General features: G+C 34.9%; 1 protein-coding gene across 3 annotated transcripts in view; it reads left to right on the top strand.

Moving 5' to 3' along the window:
- Positions 1-18,543, top strand: part of SEPTIN7 (septin 7) — a 69,123-nt gene that overhangs the window by 39,056 nt on the left and 11,524 nt on the right. For all 3 annotated transcript variants that reach the window (XM_057730406.1, XM_057730404.1, XM_057730405.1), the window contains exons 6-10: positions 3,668-3,785; positions 6,259-6,351; positions 7,248-7,344; positions 8,775-8,826; positions 13,408-13,533. In XM_057730406.1, coding sequence (XP_057586389.1) covers positions 3,668-3,785; positions 6,259-6,351; positions 7,248-7,344; positions 8,775-8,826; positions 13,408-13,533 — 486 coding nt within the window. The remainder of the gene's footprint in view (positions 1-3,667; positions 3,786-6,258; positions 6,352-7,247; positions 7,345-8,774; positions 8,827-13,407; positions 13,534-18,543) is intronic.

Here is an 18,543-nt window from a genome sequence, read left to right as displayed (position 1 = left end):
AATTGACCCAAGAGTATATTTTCGGTGTCCCCCACCTCACCCCAGCAAGTGTTGTCACTGAGCAAAGGGTTAATTTACGATTTCAGCTGTTGTTGCTTCTTTTTTTTGTTGTTGTTCAGTGGTTGGTAACTGACTTGTAACTTGACTTTTTAAATGGTGTTTTTTACAAACCTTTTGAATGTTGATTGCCACTTTGAAAAAACAAGTGTCACTCAGTGAGTTTTATATAGAAAGCTTTTCTCCCTTAGAAATATATATATGTATGTATATTTAATAAATATTTGCCATTTGCCCTCTAGTCATTTTACTTATTTTGCTGTAGGCTTTGAGGTTAGTCTTTTTCCTCTAATTTGGGTTTATCTTTTAGAAATTCTATAAAGGACTTTCCACTGTGTAAAAAAAAATTTAAAAACTAAATTTGTTGGAAAAGATGACATGAAATAAAGCTAAATAAACAGGAAAAATTTCAACCAGAATGTAATCTACTTGTGAGATAAGTGTTTTCTGCTGACATTTTGTAAGCTTTTGAAATTTGTGTTCTAATTTAAAAGGGCAGAAAGGTTTTATTGGGGTTTTTATATAGGTTATATCTAAAGTTCAGTTTTTTTTTAACTGATTTAAATGTTCTTCAGCCCTGTTTTATATTTGAGAAGTTGACTTCCCCAATTTCTTTGTCATGGCTATTTTCAAGTGTCTTTCTCTCTAAAAGTTGAAATCAGATAATAAATGTTCTGCAAATGTCGTTTTACTTTTAAGTGTAAAATCTTGTTAATTTTGATTTTGATTTTAATATTTTATATTAAATGCACTTATGATTTATTAAAATTTTAGATTGACTGAATTCTGTCACCGGTTTAATGTGGTGGTAGTGGTGGAGATTTAAATTTGTCATGAGTATAATCTAGAAGGTGAACCCTAAAAATTTACAAATCTGAGATTGACTGACTGAGCCATGGCTTTTATATTTAGTGTCATTATGTAATGATTGATGAAAATAAGCAAAACTTAAATTTTTTCTCAAAAATCAAAAGGTTTTTCAGTTAGCACTGGTGAGGTAACGGTGCTATTTACAGATAAATATAGTGTTACTTCAGCCACACACTCTTTTCTGTAGTGTTCTCTGAATGCTTATATCAAAATTCAGAGGCTTTAAGATGAGAATTAGAAATGTAGATAGCTATCTTATTTCTCCGTATCTGCCTCCCTGCCTCCTTACCCCATCTCTCTGCCAGTCAGTGTCACCATCACAAAGAAGTATAGTATTATTTGTTAGTAAAAAGGAATAATACCTCATTAGTCTCTGGACCCCCAGTATACCCTACATTGTTTATATCTGTTAAACTATAGTACTCTAAGAGAACCCTAACAAGGGCTTTTGCTTTATTTTAAAATATTAGTCAATAAAACTTCTGATGAAATTAGATCTTTAGTCCATTTCCTCATGTTTTAGAAGTTAAGGAATACCACATTTCTCTGCAAAATATTGCTGTTATGTTCATTTATTTTCATAGAATATTAATTTTTAGTCTGCAGTGTATTTTAGATGTGAGGGATAGCTGGTTTTTATTTAAAGTTATTCAAAGATATAAGGAAAATCACAGCAGCTTAGCTTTTTAGTCAACAGATATTGGGCACCTACTCATGTATTGACACTGTGCTAGGTATTAGAGATATAAATGAATGAGACAAAGGCCTTGTTCTTGAGGATCTTCTAGTGAGAAGATGGGAAAAACAAATACACAAGTAGGCAGTTACTGTGTGGCAAACTAAGTATTGTGATCCCTTAGAAAGATGTCTAGTCTTAGGTTAGAGAAGAATTCCTAGAGGAAATATGAATAGTAAGCTAGGTCCTAAAGGATGACTAGGAATTAGGCAAGCTGAGTAGAAGGCAGATGGGAGTGGAGTGTATTCCAGGCAAAGGCAGTCGCCTATGGCCAGAGGACAAAGTACGGTGCTTTCAAGGAATTGTGAGAAGTTCAGAAAGGCTGGCACATTGGAAGTAGGTGGTAGCAAAAATGCTAAGGGATGCTAAGTGATGAGGACACCTGGAGAGTCTATGTCTTCACAGGCCTTGTAGGCCATACTAGCTGAGGAATCTACCTTTAGTAAGGTTTTCAGTCACGGAATGACTTGATCAGATTTGGGGTTTAGAAAAACCATTCTGACTGCAGTGTGCATGGTTTGGAGAGAAACCAGATAGAGTCTTTTCTTTATCCATACCAAAAGTCTTGGTGGTCTGAACCAAACTAATGGAAATGGAGATAAATATATAAATATCTTTATCTGTTATTCAGGTCCTGGTGAATCTTTGGAATTGAGAATTAGAGGAGGGAGGAATCCTGGGTTTCAGCCTTGAGTAATCAGGTGCATTGTAGTGCTATTCACTGAGATAGGAAGCAGTGAAGGGGAGGGAAAATATGGGAGTTCAGATGAACTTTTGATTTTGAGGTGCCAAAATGGGATGTCTGAGTAGTATTTCCACTAGGTAAACACAAGCCTGGAACATAAGAGTGAAATCTGGGCTGGATATAAAGGCTTGGGAATCATTGACCCATAGAGGATAATAGAAGTCAGTGTAGTTAATGATAAGCTTACAGAATGTAGAGTGAGAAGAGACAACCTCCTAGAGAATTCTGAGGAATGTAGCTCTTTAAGGGACTAGCTTACTAAGAAATCCTGAAAATTACCTTAAAGGAACAGCTTGTGAGGGAGTAATGTCAATGCTGCATAATGGACAAATTAAAAAATACTGGTTGGGACTTCCCTGGTGGTGCAGTGGTTAAGAATCGGCCTGCCAGTGCAGGGGACACAGGTTCAAGCCCTGCTCCAGGAAGATCCCACATGCCATGGGGCAACTAAGCCCATGTGCCACAACTACTGAGTCTGCGCTCTAGAGCCCATGAACCACAGCTGTTGAGCCCACGTGCTGCAACTACTGAAGCCCACGCACCTAGAAGCCACGCTCCACAGCGAGAGAAGTCACCGCAGTGAGAAGCCCGCACACCACAATGAAGGGTAGCCGCTGCTTGCCGCAACTAGAGAAAGCCTGCACACAGCAACAAAGACCCAACTCAGCCAATAAATAAATAAATTTATTAAAAAATATACTGGTAAACACCACAGTATTTATGAGTTGGCTGCTGCTAATTAATTATATTAGCAGCATAGAAGTACATGTATTTGGTGACCTTTTTGAAAGTATAGTGGCAAAGTGGAGGCAGCAGTTAGAGTGTAATGGGTAAAAGAGATGATGAAGAAGAATCTCTTTTGTGCCTCTTCTCTGAGAAATATAGTTGGTAACAAGAAGTGAAAGAGGACTATAATTTTTCATTTAAAAACAAAACAAAGATTTCCCAAATTTTGAGTAGTAAGTATAGAGACTATTGTAGAAAAGCCTATTAGGAGCCTTTCTGGTTTTTCGAATTCTTCTTTAGGGCCCAAACCCTATGACCAGGGTGTTAAAGGGCAGGAGTCAGAGCCTTCTTACCCACTCCAGTGCTTCTTGAAGTCCTGTTCTTACTAACTGTTGCTGACCCAGTGCATCTACAGAGAGTGTTTCTGATGAGTAAGTAAAGTAGTTCCAGTGTATGTAATTTAGCATTGGGATGTGAAGAATCTATTCTCCCAAATTGATCAATCCAGTCATGTTAAATATTGTGTATTTCAGACTTAAACCATTGGATATTGAGTTTATGAAGCGTTTGCATGAAAAAGTGAATATCATTCCACTTATTGCCAAAGCAGACACACTCACACCGGAGGAATGCCAACAGTTTAAGAAACAGGTAAGTAGAATGAGTTTGAACTGTTGGGTTTCTAATACCATTCATGTAATTTGCAGTTTTTGTATTTTCAGTATAATGTGTTATAGTGTATTCCTCTTGCTAGTTTACTATATGGTTTTATCTCCCCCCCCCGCCCCATTTTGTCATGGTGCTTTCCCAGTAAAACAATCAAATTCGTCTTACAGTGGGTATATTTATTCTAATGCCTTGCCAGCATTATTTGTCATTTTTATTTTTAAAACTTTTTTTGGAATAATGTGGTACCTAATAATTTCTTTAACTTTTAATTTAATTTTCTAGAAAAGCTGAACACTTTAAAGCAGGGGTTTATTTTTCCCTCATCATTGTGTTTGGTTTATTATATATTACATTTTATGAAATGTACGGTCAGTTTCTGGAACTATTATACTTTCCTATTCCAGTAGCCTGTTTTTAAATTTTAGGCCAGTGTTGTATCTTTTAGACTGCAGCTATTTGTATAATATTTTAAAATAAATCTTAGAATTATCTCTTATTGTCCACATAGTCCCCTTTCTAACAAGGTACTTTGGTTCTTCACCTTTTTCAGTATGAGTTTTAGAATATCTTGACACCTATTACAAAAACAAAAACCTGTGGAAATTTGCTTTGAAATTGTGTTAATTCTGTATAAATTTTGAGAATGTTTTAGTGTATCATTTTTACTATATACATCTGGTATTTCTACCAGAAGTATATGTTTTTATTTTTTAATATGCTGTTTCTAAGTTCAAATACTAGTCATACAATAACATTTCTCCTCTTCTATCTTGACTTGTATGTACCTTGATTTGGAATTGTACTGAGAACTAAGAGATAAAAAAGATGAATAAGCAATTATCCCTACTTCCAGATCAGTCACATTGTAGGGTTGTACAATTATCTTTTTCTTTGTTTATACTTTTAAAAAAGTTTTTAACCAGGGGTGTTTATCAGAGTCATTTAGGGGACTTTTTCAAAATGAGTTATTGGACCATATCTCTACCAGTTGGTTCTGTAGGTTAAGATAGGGCTTTTGTATACATTATTTTGAAGATGCACACTCAGGCCTTTTTTTTTTTTTTTTTTTTTTTAATTTTATTTATTTATTTATTTATTTACTGGCTGTGGTGGGTCTTCGTTGCTGCACATGGGCTTTCTCTAGTTGCGGTGAGCGGGGGCTGCTCTTCATTGTGGTGTGCAGGCTCCTCACTGTGGTGGCTTCTCTTGTTGTGGAGCATGGGCTCTAGGCATGTGGGCTTCAGTAGTTGTGGCACACAGGCTCTAGAGCACAGGCTCAATAGTTGTGGCACACGGGCTTAGTTGCTCCGTGGCATGTGATATGATCCTGGGGCAGGGCTTGAACCCGTGTCGCCTGCATTGACAGGTGGATTCTTAACCACTGCACCACCTAGGAAGTCCTAGGCCGTTTTAATATACAACTTCTGACTAAGAACCACTGCTCTTAGAGCTACCTGCTAATGTTTCTTTCTTCTAGTCATGTATTTGACATCCCATCACTTACTCTTAGGTTTTTTTCTGCATAGACATGTAACTCAATTGTAAAAGATATGTTATTTTCAGTGGGAGTTTTACTTCTGTCTGCTTTAGTAACCATGTAGCACATTTTGTTTAGGGTCCCTTTACTGCTGCTGAGGACCCTGGTAGTAAGAGTAGCACTGAACTACCAGTCAGGCAGGGAGCTAGTTATAGATATATTAGCCATCTGTTTGTTACGAGTTTGAATACAGTAGGTATTCAGCATTATTTGAATGTCTGTATTCCTATTAGAATTTGGAATGATTTTGGACAAGATAATTTAATTTGAACTAGGTCATTTCTGATGTTGTTATTAAGTTGTCTTTCTTTTTTCTTCATTCTCATTGATTATTATTATAAACTCATTAGCTTCTTAATCAGGGCATGTTTGCCTGATTTTATATCTGTTGCTCCTTGATGTGTGTGTATGCATATGTACATGCAAGGATATTTTCTGATAAGTGTGCACATTTTTTTTCCTGGAGCGAATACTGAATTTTACTTTTGCTAAATTCTACTAAAAATTTTAGGTAAGTTTAAGCTTTATTGATTCAGATGAATAAAACAGTTGGTAAGAGTTTATCTAGAGAAAGTATCTGTCATTATAAATAAATGACCTAAAGCTGTTACAGTAGAAACCAACTGGAGAAAGCCCTTTCTGGAATCTTATATCATTTTTAGAACTCTTTTGGTATTATAACCACACGACTTAAACACTTCTGAAGTAATTGGATTTCGAGAATGGTACTCATATGTCAACTTTATAATTTAAAAAAAAAAAAAGAAAGACCAGCATAGTACTTTGGTTTTAGATTACATTTTGCATCATTGAAAACCAGCTGAGGACTTGGAAATTTAAGAAGGGTATAATAAAAGTAAAGCTAATGTACTAACATTATGTGTGGTGCTCTTTTGCTGACTTCCTCTTTCATTTTAGATAATGAAAGAAATCCAAGAACATAAAATTAAAATATATGAATTCCCAGAGACAGATGATGAAGAAGAAAATAAGCTTGTTAAAAAGATAAAGGTAGGTTCATTCTCATACATGTGCTAAAATGTTTTAGAGCCTTGAAAACACTATAATAGCTGCTGGAAAGACCAAAAACATCAGTGTTTGACTTACGAAAAAAGAGGGAGATTATTCAGTATTGAGTTCAACTTTATGATTAACTTTGTTGTTTGGCTATTATGTGTAAATAAAGCATTGTATTGAATAGAGAGATGAATAACATAATTCTTGTCTTCGTGTGGTTTTCAGTTAACTGATTTCATATTTTCTAATTTTCCCTCTTAAAAATAGGTAATGGGTGAGAAAAGGTGGGGCGTAATGAGAAGGGAAAGGGTTTGTTCTTAAGCACTGTTAATGTTTAACCTTTGTTTTAAGAGCCAAAAATAGTTTTTTCTTTTGTCCTTTTATAAGAATCAACCAAAAATCCATACTGACATAATTTTCTGTATTTTTGACTTATAGTGGTTTCCTAAGTACCCTAGACCTAAAAATGATATATTGATTAATGGCATTCTCTGCTTCCAGGGTTGTTAGGGTTGGTTTTGGATCAGGTAGGCAAGCTCGTCACAGGCCTCATTTTTTTCCCTCTAACTGCCAATGTATTTTTTATCCTTTTTAAATTTTTCCACTATGGGACAGCTTCTTTTTGGAATGATGTTTTAACAAATAATTTGATCAGTATATGCCTTAATATTCTTAAATTTTCAGTGAAAATATAATTTTATTTATTGTTTACATTGGTGACAATATATAATGACAACTTACTAAATAGTAATTAAACGGCCTATAAAAGTGAATGCGGAAACTGTTGGGGTAATAATTCTTTGCTTATCTGTTGAGTAATGTAACTTCTTTATTTTTTAATTTGTGAGGACTACAGAGATGTATTTGAACAAGAATACTTTGTTTTATAGGACCGTTTACCTCTTGCTGTGGTAGGTAGTAATACTATCATTGAAGTTAATGGCAAAAGGGTCAGAGGAAGGCAGTATCCTTGGGGTGTTGCTGAAGGTAAGGTTTTCTTCAGTGAATGGCTTTCTATAATATCTCACAAATGTGATAAAAAATTTTTTGTATTTATAGTAAGTAGTATAATATGCATAGTGCATTGATATAGTCTAGATTTTCAAAGATCATTCTGAATTCAGTTTCATTGAGTCTCATTTCCTCATAAGTACATTCAGGTTTCTCAGACCTTGTGTCCTACTAAATCAGGCAAGTATGTGTTAAATCCTAATGTTGTAGTACTTTAGAAGCCACTTGTTAGTACCCACCCTCCCACCTCTGCCCCACCATTAAGTCTATTCCTGTTTTCTTCTTTGAAAACACACTTATAATGTAGGAGTTCTTTACCTGGGGCCCAAAGATTGCTTCCAAGGGATCTAATAAACCTTCTGAAATTGAAAACAATTTTGGAGAAAAGGCCTGCCACTTTTACATGAGTCTCAGATGGGTCTGGGATCCTTAAGAATGAGAAGAACTGTCAGAAGTCCAGTTAAAATATTCACATTTTCCTTTCCTCAGGACAGAAGTGACCTTTTTTGGGGATCACATTCATTATTAAGAGATCCTCTATTAATTTTTTAAGGAGTTTTAAACAACAATAAAATCTTAATTATAACATCAGTTCTCAGAAGCCTTCTTGGCAATAGACGTGTTTCCCCAAATATGTGTTTATTATACTGGTTTAAACCTAATATTTAGTCTTCTGTGTTATAGTAACTGGGAATCAGCATTGAGTCATGATTGTTCTATTTGTTGGTATTACTTTGAAAATTCTGTAGTTTTTAGGATATTTTCCAAGTTAACTGTTCTTATCAGTGACTTTCCCAACCAGTGATATACTATGCTCATTCCCAGCCCTGTCATCGCTGTGTAACCTTCAGTTGCTGAGCTAAGGCTTTCGAACTAGTACAGCCCTTAGAAATATGCACAGAAGAAGTTGCTTTGTATATTTAGTTTTAGGTACCCCACCCCCTCCCCAAAGAGTGTTCTTTTAGTGATACGTTTTTAAAAAATAAACAGCCTTAATGTTCTTGGCTCATGTTTTCATTTTGGTTACCTTAAGGAGGTTTTTCTAAAGTGATCCCCTCCTCACCCCAGCATGAAGCTTTCTAAATGCATTTTGTTATGGAATAAATATATTTTCTACCATAAAGAGAAATACATGATCACCTCTTTCAAAATGTCAAAATTGTTTGCTTTTGGAGAGCTCATTTGTTACATTTATATTTTATTATTGAAGATTAAACTATAATAAAATAATATAGTACACTCGTCTGATATACCCTTAAATTAAGTATTATGTTACAGTGTTAAATCTTAATGAAAAATTGGTCTAAGTTATTTTGCATATTCTCTCGTTGTTAACACCCAATTCGCTTTGAAAAGACTGGGTTTAGTGGAAATAATATATGTGGTCTATTTTTTTCTTTTTATAGTTGAAAATGGTGAACATTGTGATTTTACAATTCTAAGAAATATGTTGATAAGGTAAGTGTGAGCAATGATGAAAGTAACATAATTTTTTCTTTTCCTAAATAAAATTAGAGTTAGCTTTAATTTTTTTTCTTCTATAAATTTAACTAATTTAAATTGTTAACTTCATTCTAGCACTAAAGTAGGCACTGCATGGAGTCAACTTGGATTATTTTACCATGGTTTTAAAGTCAAGAGCGAAAATAAAAAATAGGCTGTGTGGCTAGGGATATATAGGAAAAAGGGTCTCTTGATCATTATACTTTGTGTTGAGGTTTAATACTGAAAGAGAGGTATGGAAAGTGGAAAGGAAAAGGATTTTGCTTTTCTTTACTGCTAAAAGCTTGTGAAAACTTTGAAAGGGAAGGCTAAGTTTTGGGTCAAAAGCTTGACTTTGAATATTTAAAAATACACAGCTTGATACCTGGTGAGTGGAGCAAATTTGTCTCTGAACACTATGAACAAAACTGATCTTCCTCCCAGGAGGGAAAACGTTACTCCTAAATTGTACCTTGAGCACCTGATGAAAGAGAAAGAAAGCATGTGAGAACAGGACATTGAGGTAATTCTGATTAAAGGACCAGGACCTGAATTAGAAAATCAACAGTAGAGAGGAAATCCTGAAGAAGTTGTTGAAAAGAACTAGAGGCATTAGTGGGCAAGGAACAGAAGGTGAATCAAAATGAACCTCAGTGTTTTCATGTTGAGATAAATTCCTTCCTCATGCCATCTCATACCCTTTTGCTTCTTCTCTCCTCTCTCATCTTGCTTGCTTCTCAGACCCTCACTATGTACTGTTCTCTTCAACTTCCAGTTTTAGATGGCCATCTTAAGTTGATGTCTATACATTTTCATACTACTATCCACTTTCCCAATACACAGGAATCTGTTCAGCTATGTTGAAGTAGTAACATGCATACTGATGATAATTGGAAACCATGGAACAACAAGATCATTCTTAAAAGTGAGGGGGAGGGAATTCCCTGGCAGCCCAGTGGTAGAGACTTCACCTTCCAGTGCAGGGGGTGCGGGTTCGATCCCCGTTTGGGGGGCTGAGATCCCACATGCCTCGTAGCCAAAAAACCAAAACATAAAAAAGAAGCAGTATTGTAACAAATTCAATAAAGTCTTTAAAAATGGTCCACATCAAAAAAAAATCTTAAAAAAAAGTGTAGGGGGAAGATTTGAGTCCAATTGCTACCTCAAGAAATATACAAGAGATGAGAGTGAATTTTGAAATCAGAGAGATTGCCATGTAATTTGTTTTTCTCAAAAGAGTTCATGACCAGGTGTTTTGGTAGAAAGAAGATGACAGTTAATTCAGCCATTGGGGTTGCCAGCCCTCACACAGTGGAAGAAGAGCAAATGCATATGAAAGGGTGATCATCTCTTGGTTTTGAAAATACAGCACTTGAGGTTCTACTACGAACTCTTTCCTTTCTCTTCCATTTTCAAGATGTGACTTCAGAAGAACTAATAATCTCTTACGATATTATATATGTAAGGAATGTTTCATAAATATGAATTGCCATTTCATTCCCTCTGATTTTATTCTTTTCCTCAATTTTAAATCTATGCTACTTACCTAGTGTTTGACACTGATAATTCTGTAACTTTGTCTTCCATGTTTTTTAAATATGCAATCAATAATTGCCTGTATACCTAAAATACTAGAGAAAGGAAGGGTAGTTACTGAGTCAGAAGCTAGATTTTGAACATACACAGCCTGGCATCTGGTGAGTGGATCTCACTAGTATGGAAGCATTATAAGCAAATGGACCATTCCAGCAGGAGAGCAACAAGACAATCATATGTGTATGAAAATATAAAAAATGCTAAAATTGTTTGATATACAGGTAGTTGTGTGCTGTGATGAGAATACTTAGATGTCTTAAAGAAATTTAGAGTAAGTGGTTAAGTGGTATGTTATCATGGAGTGGGTCAGATAGGACGGGATTCATGGAAATAGATGCATTAAGATGGATTAGGATAAATACGGTCATCAAATGTTCATTTGTGGGATTGGGAGTGGTCCTGCTTAACATTTTTAACAAGTAGGATGAAGATACTGGCTTCAACTCCTTGAAGTAGATCGTTAGGCAATTTTGCTTAATAAAAAATGCATTAATTTGTTAAATTTGCTTTACCACCCTTGTTTTTCTTTCCTAAAGCATCAGTGTTCACTTATACTAAATGTTCACTTTGCTTCTTAACACAAGTTTTCGTTTATAGTCTTTGAAATGTGTAAAACATCCTTGATAAATATACTTTGAAAATGACAAAAAAAGAAAAAAGAAAAAAAATGATAAGCTTAGGGATATTTTACTTTATTGCTTTTCCTTTTAAGTTTGGAGGAGAGATGAGAAAGATGTGTATGTTATGTAGCTCTTTATGATAAAGACACCTAGTGGATATTTAATAAATACTTGAAGGAAATATCAATGCTGGTATTCCATGTCTGTAAGTTACAAATAATTGAAATCCTGCAGGTTAAAGTTAGGAGTAGTGGTTGCTTCTCAGAAAGACCCAAATTCAAAGCTGTGTCATTTTGCTAATTAAGAGAACAGGCTATTGCAGGCGAACCAAGGAAGACAATGGAAAAGAGGAAAATGATAAAAATAGTTTCAAGGTGTGGCAATGGACAGTGCAGAAATTGAACAGAGAAGGAAAACAAAAGGAGAGAAGAGAGTGCTATGTTATCAGCAATGGGAAATGTAAAAAATCAATAAATTCTGGGAAGTGTGGAGAAAACTATATTACTAATTATCTACTTTTCAGGGTGGAGGAATGGGTTGATGTTTTAAAAGATAAAGCATATTTAATTAAGTGGAAATAGAGACTTTTATACCTGAAAAATACCAGAACCAGGTAATCATATAGAAAGTTATTTTAATGAAAGGGAAAAATCTTTCATTATCTAAAATGTTAGATGACATTAACAAAAATAGTTCAACAACTAGTTAATAAGTCCACCTTATTTTTATTTTATACATCTTGTATTTCAGCTACTAAGTACTTTACCTCAGGTCCTTTAATGATTTTTCAATGATGCATTGATTAGGTAATATATAATATTTAAAATCACAAGAAAGATTATTTTATATTGGCACAGTTATTTGTTTTTATTATCCTCTACTTAGAGAAACTAATAATAGTAATTTATTCTAGAAAGTCAACAGTGTTTATCATATCTCAGCTTCAAATCAGTTTTTTTTTTTAAAGGGCCCATTATGTGCTATCTGTGGCAGGATTACAAAAGGTGATGGCATGTTTTTTTGTAAAAGAGGATGTTTACAGTATAGTTTAAGAGTTATATGGTGTCACCTATAACATATGCTGGTACAAGAAAAATGACTGACAGCCAAGGAGAAAGTTGTCCTGAATTAGAGTGGTTTGACTTCAAGACTGCAAAGAGAGCTCCCATAGCTGTATTCTGAAGTTTGAGAGTCAGTGACAAATTGACATGAACTACTCAGTCCCAGTCATTGGATGTGCTAGGAGTAAGGAACTGTCTGACTCGCCTGAAGTAAAGAGGGATAGAGCTTTAGGTGTAACTCTGGTGTAGAGATGTAACTCTAGAGAGGATATATTCATCAAGGGACAGAGTATAAAGGGAGATGAGGCCTGTGGAAAACCCAGTCTTAGAAATAGGAGAAGTAAACTATCAGAGAACTGCATGGGAATGTCCAGTAGTAGATGAATCAGAGTAATTGAACATCACATTCTATTCACAAAGGGGAAAGTAAGAGTAAATGTTTCCTGGATATCAGGAAGAATAAAAATAGAGTAACACCTTTATGTTTGTTTCCCATAAGGGAGTTTTGTTAAAGTGGTGGAGATGGGCGGGATTGCAGGTGCAGGAATGGATGATGAGAAACAGGAAGATCAGATAATAGAGTACTGCCACATCATGTATATCTGAGAACACTGCATTGGTAAAGGATACCGTAGAGCAGCTGTGGGAGTCTTTTAGCATCTTCAGACATTAAGGAATGATGAAATTGTCTCATGTATTGTATAGTTATCTCCTGTGTATTGATTTTATGTAGGATAGGTGTGCTATGAGCAGATATTCATTTAACCAAAATACCACATTTACTGGACAATTTGAATAAACAGAAATTTACTCAAAATTAAAATTCTCCAGTTTGAATCCAGCTTGATATGTGATCTGAAGTGTCTCTATGTATTACCTGAGTAAAAATTCAAATATTAATAACATTGCTAAAAGGAAAGCAATTTCTTTTAGGTTTTATGAACTTCAGTAGGAGCTAATCTACTTTTCCTTCTCTAGTAAAATAAAATATATACTGTAAAGGTAAATACTCTTCTCTAGAAATGCCATTCTTTAGGAACTGCTTTGAGAGGATTTATGGCTTCTAAACTTTCATTTAGAACTTAAATTTCCATTGGTGTCAAGTTAGCTCGTGTTTTGCTCTGCCTTACATGTGAATGAAGACAGCTGAGTGCAGTCTTCCTTAAGAATAGTCTTTTGCTCATCTTAAGTCTGAAACTTTTGTTTTGCTGAACTTTTGAATTTACACCAAAGCTTTTTTAATAGAAGCAAACTCTTGATGTGTCATTTATTTATGACAGAACACACATGCAGGACTTGAAAGACGTCACTAATAATGTGCACTATGAGAACTACCGGAGCAGAAAACTGGCAGCCGTGACTTATAATGGAGTTGATAATAACAAGAATAAAGGGCAACTTACTAAGTAAGTATGCATCGTTTCCTCCAGTAAAGGTATTATTTATGTAGTAAATAATCATATTGTTTCATCAAATTCCTCTTGGCTACTCAATAGAGAATTGGGATAATGTTCTTTAGGTACAACAGCAAAATTTATATGGTCCAGCTTTGTTTGTTGGAGGAAGTGTAGTTTTTATTACCTTGTTCCTTATGTGGAAGAGCTATGCATTCTCTTCTGGTCATTTGCTATTATCTTAATAATCTACATGTAACACATTTAGTAGATCCCCAATTAGAAATCAAATAGCTCTTTCAGCATTTTTTTTTTTTTTAAGGGAAGAGAACAGTTTTTACCAAGTGACCCTTAAACCCATTCTGCTCTTAAGATAAACATCCCATAGTCTCTTTAAGGAGGCTAAACATAGAGCTTCTACCTTTTATTATGTCTTTTTAAAATAAACCACTTTGGAAGTATGGTATTTACTAACAGATTATATAGAAATAAGGGATAAGACCAAACAAAAGGAATATTTAGATTATTATAGTCTTGGTTACCTTCTCTATTCCTATTGTGTATTTTCACAGAGGAAGTTAGTTGGAGTTTGGATTTCTTCTGTTGGTTATTAGAGCGGTGTGAAGTGTATAGCTTCACCCAGCTGAGCTAGTATCCTCAAGATCTGGTTTTATGATGGTGTAGGGAAAAGAGATGTGTAAGGAGGCTGGTGAGTTAGCTGGTATAGACTTGGTAACCATGTCTGTGCCCTATTTTTCCTTTATTTGGGGTCGTTGAACATCTTAAGTATTATGAAAACTGTTTTAACTATGTATGTACATTTTTAGCCAGGTGTTATCTGTTGATACTATTAGAGGATAATCCTGAAGGATCATCTGTATAATAAATAACGAGGGAAGCAAGTTCTCGAAGTAGCAATACTGTGTTTTTTATAGTGGTCAGCATTCCTTACAATGGAGGAGAAAAATGTTCCTTTTGTCTTTTTTAGTTACATCTCCACCGTGGCCCTAAATTCCATAAGAAAGTGCACAAAGCATTAACAGTCATCGGCAGAATCACAAGCATCTCTCTTTTAAAACTGATCTTGGACCTAAGTCTGGATTTATTTTTTTCCATATTTTCCTAATGATGTTTGAGTTGTAGCCCCTCATCTCTTTCTCAACTTTGATATTCTTCTTACACTATTATTAGCATGCTTATTTTGAGGAACTTTGTTAAGATTGTAGATTTTCTGATTTTAGAGATCTCCTGAGAGTAGTTGTGAAAAGAGTAAATTTCTAGACTCAGTCATTCACAAAAGAATCTGATTCAGTACATGTGGGATAGGCCTGAAAGTTTGCATTTTTAATGAGCCACCCTAGCTTTTTTTTTTTTTTTTTTGGCCATGCCCCGCAGCATGCAGGATCTCAGTTCCCCAACCAAGGAATGAACCCATGCCCCCTGCAGTGGAAGTGCAGAGTCCTAACCACTGGAATTCTGCCACCTCCCCGCCCCCCCCCTTATTTTTTTTAAAAAACCCTACATGGTTTTGATATAGGTGATTGGTAATACATGCTTTGCAAAACACTGACTTCTAGGAATTTACTACTGCTATTTTAAAAATTGCCTTTTTAAAAATATTTACAAGATTCTATGTGAGGTAAGGTTCAGTGCATGAAAAAAGGCAACATTTTTAATCTGTTTCTTTTTAGCCAGATTTGTATCAAAAACAACTGTTATTTAGCACAGAAATACAAGGATCCATCATAGTGAATATTGTTCATAAAATCTGAATCCATTTTAAATGCATTTTACTAGTTTATGGACTTTCTGTTTAAAAGAGGAACATACACAATTAAAGCCACTGGTAATTTTATAATATGTTAAAGGGAAATGTACTATCAGTACATATCTTTCATTACATGCATACATTAAATTTGTGCACTTAATGTTCGATTTTTTTTCTTTTAAATATTTATTCAAGTGCTAGAAACAAGGAATTTTTCCCTGTAATTCAAATATAAGGCTTTTATTATTTTTTTAAGCTCTTTATTGGAATATAATTGCTTTACACTCTTGTACTAGCTTTTGAGGTATGCCAGAGTGAATCAGCTGTATTTATACATATGTCCCCATACCCTCTCCCTCCCGCGACTCCCTCCCACCCTCCCTGTCCTGGCCCTCTAAGTCATCACCCATCATCGAGTTGATCTCCCTTTGTTATACAGCAACTTCCCACTAGCTGTCTATTTTACAGTTGGTAGTATATATATGTCTTTGCTACTCTCTCACTTCGTCCTAGCTTCCCCTTTGCTGCCCCCCCCCGCCCCCCATGTCCTCCAGTCCATTCTCTGCATTTACATCCTTATTCTTGCCCTGTCAACTGGGTTCATCAGTACTATTTTTTAAGATTCCATATATATGAGTTAGCATGCAGTATTTGCTTTTCTCTTTCTGGCTTACTTTGCTCTGTATGACAGTCTCTAGGTCTATCCACCTCATTACATACAGTTCAGTTTCATTCCTTTTTATGGCTAATATTCCATTGTATATATGTGCCACATCTTCTTTATCCTTTAATCTCTTGATGGGCATTTAGGTTGCTTCCATGTCCTGGCTGTTGTAAATAGTGCTGCAATGAACATTATGGTACATGTTTCTTCTTGGATTATGGTTTTCTCTGAGTATATGCCCAGTAGTGGGATTACTGGATCATATGGTAGTTCTGTTTTTAGTTTTTTAAGGAACTTCCAAACTGTTTTCCGTAGTGGCTGTACCAACTTACATTCCCACCAACAGTGCAGGAGAGTTCCCTTTTCTCCACACCCTCTTCAACATTTATTGTTTCTAGATTTTTGATGATGGTAAAGCTTTTAAAATAGTGCTATTGGGATATTTTTGCTATTGGATGCAGGTGTAAGGTTTACTGATTTCAGAGAAAAATTGTAAACCTTATAGTGTTAAAAATTCTTCTGCATATACGGAATTCTAGTGTGGATTGCTTGAGTTAAACTATAACCCAGGTGAAAACATGAAAAGTAGGATTCTACCGGAAATGTATTTTTTAATGAGATGAATCATGTATAAAGTTTACCTATGAAAATAATAAAAAAGGTTTGTACTGCTAAAAAGCAAATTGTCCCAGGAGTTAGTATATTATTTTATTTAACTTTAAGTAAGTAGAAAAATAAATGTTTTTGAAGATTGAACCAACTGGGAAGTGGTTGTAATTAGAACAGGTATTGATATATTTGTTAAATTCGGTTTTTACTACTTTATTTAATGATACATACTGAATCTGAAAGAAGTCACTTGGAAGTTTTATCCTTTGATTGTATCTAATATTGTCTTGAAAATGTTAGGAGTTCATTCCAGTTGAATTTTCTTGGGGTAAAAAATCCATACCAGCAATTTATGGTGCTTTAGCTGATGTAAGGTGCCTTTCTTTATAGCTGTGGACCTATCCACGGATAACTGACAAGAATTGCTAATATTTAAATATGTGAAGTAAGCAAATGTGAGTCTGTGCTCCTTATTGATGTTCTATTTGTATTGCTCTCATGGGACTTTTTTCTCTATAGCAGGGCATCCTTTGATGATGGTGGCAGGGAGAGATTGAGATTTCAGGGAACTTAAGAGTGGAAAAGGTAGAGTCATTAAATAAAAATGCCAGTTCTCCAACCACCTGCTTCTACAGTATATCTGAATTCAGAGCATCCTGACATAGATCCAAATACCACATTTCTAACACCTAACACCACATCATGCCCTTAATAGAAACATGTTTAATCCTAGGAGATACACTCTTGCAGGTTTATGTTATAGTGCTTTGATTAATCATTGAAAGAGACATCTTTTTTGTCACCTGGTGGTTTTCAAACCTTCAGGTACAATGTACCTTAGTAAAGGATGGGTGGAAAGGAGTATGTCCTTCTTCTGTAATGTGAGAAATGGGCTATCTGTTAACTTGGAAATTTTGAGGCAAATCACTTTAGGCAAAACTTTGTATGGAAGTTGAGGATCTGGAAATTGATTCTCTTAAAACTGCACAGGCTCAAGTAACTCTCTTCACGTAAGTAGAGACCTCAGTTTGAAAACCACTGAACTTTGGTCCTTTAAAAAAAAAGTGGTCATTTTATCACTTTATTACTTTGATGGTCTTTCAACAGCATCTGCAGGGAATTTGAGAAAGAAATAAAATTGACAATAAGATCATTTATTCATCTGCTGATTGCTGATGGACCTATGTTTTTTCATTGCTCTTATACAATATATAGACATATACATACACATACAGATATACATCTATTTAAAATTTATAATTACATTAACCTTTGGCAGTGTACACTCCACAAAGTGCTAATAACACTTGGTTTTAGAATATAAGTTAATTTTGTTTAATGTTGAGCATAAAATAGATTAATTTATCTTATATTTACTTTTTGGAGCCAGTTTTGGACGGACTATAGCGTGTATTGAACAGTGAGTTAAAAATATTTGGTATTCGGTTTTTATGTTTGAAAAATGTACCTGTTGTGTTAGTGGTCCTAGACCTTAAGATTTCGACATCACATTATATACCTTAAACTGAGACAATATTATATGTCAGTTATGTCTCAATAAAGCTGGGGACAAAACCCAAGATTTAGATTATATGGTTAAAATCTGAAAAATAGCTGAGCTTGTCTCATCGAATACTGACTTGTCTCAAGGCTGGAGTCTGGAAAAGTGAGCCCTATTCTTAGCAGCTGTTCAGGTATTACTTGTGTCTGGCAAAGAAAATATCAAGTCATCTAGTTTCCTCACAGAGAGTGTATCTTGCCCACCCCTGTCTGGAGGATGTAAGATGGTTAGAAGTAACTAAAGGAGATCAGGTTCCAGATTAAAAAAGATTCAAGGAGGAGTTGTAAAGGAAAGGGGAGAAGTATTAACCATATCAAGATTGCAGATCTCTTAAAAGAAAGTGATACCTAATAAGGGGAGGGTTATCCTTTTTTTGTTAAACATGCCTCTTAAAGTTTTACGTGCTTATTCCTTGGTGGT

The sequence above is a fragment of the Hippopotamus amphibius genome, chromosome 4 (assembly GCF_030028045.1).
Source record: "Hippopotamus amphibius kiboko isolate mHipAmp2 chromosome 4, mHipAmp2.hap2, whole genome shotgun sequence".
Classification (NCBI taxonomy): Eukaryota; Metazoa; Chordata; class Mammalia; order Artiodactyla; family Hippopotamidae; genus Hippopotamus; species Hippopotamus amphibius.
This window is presented reverse-complemented; position numbering and strand designations above follow the sequence as displayed.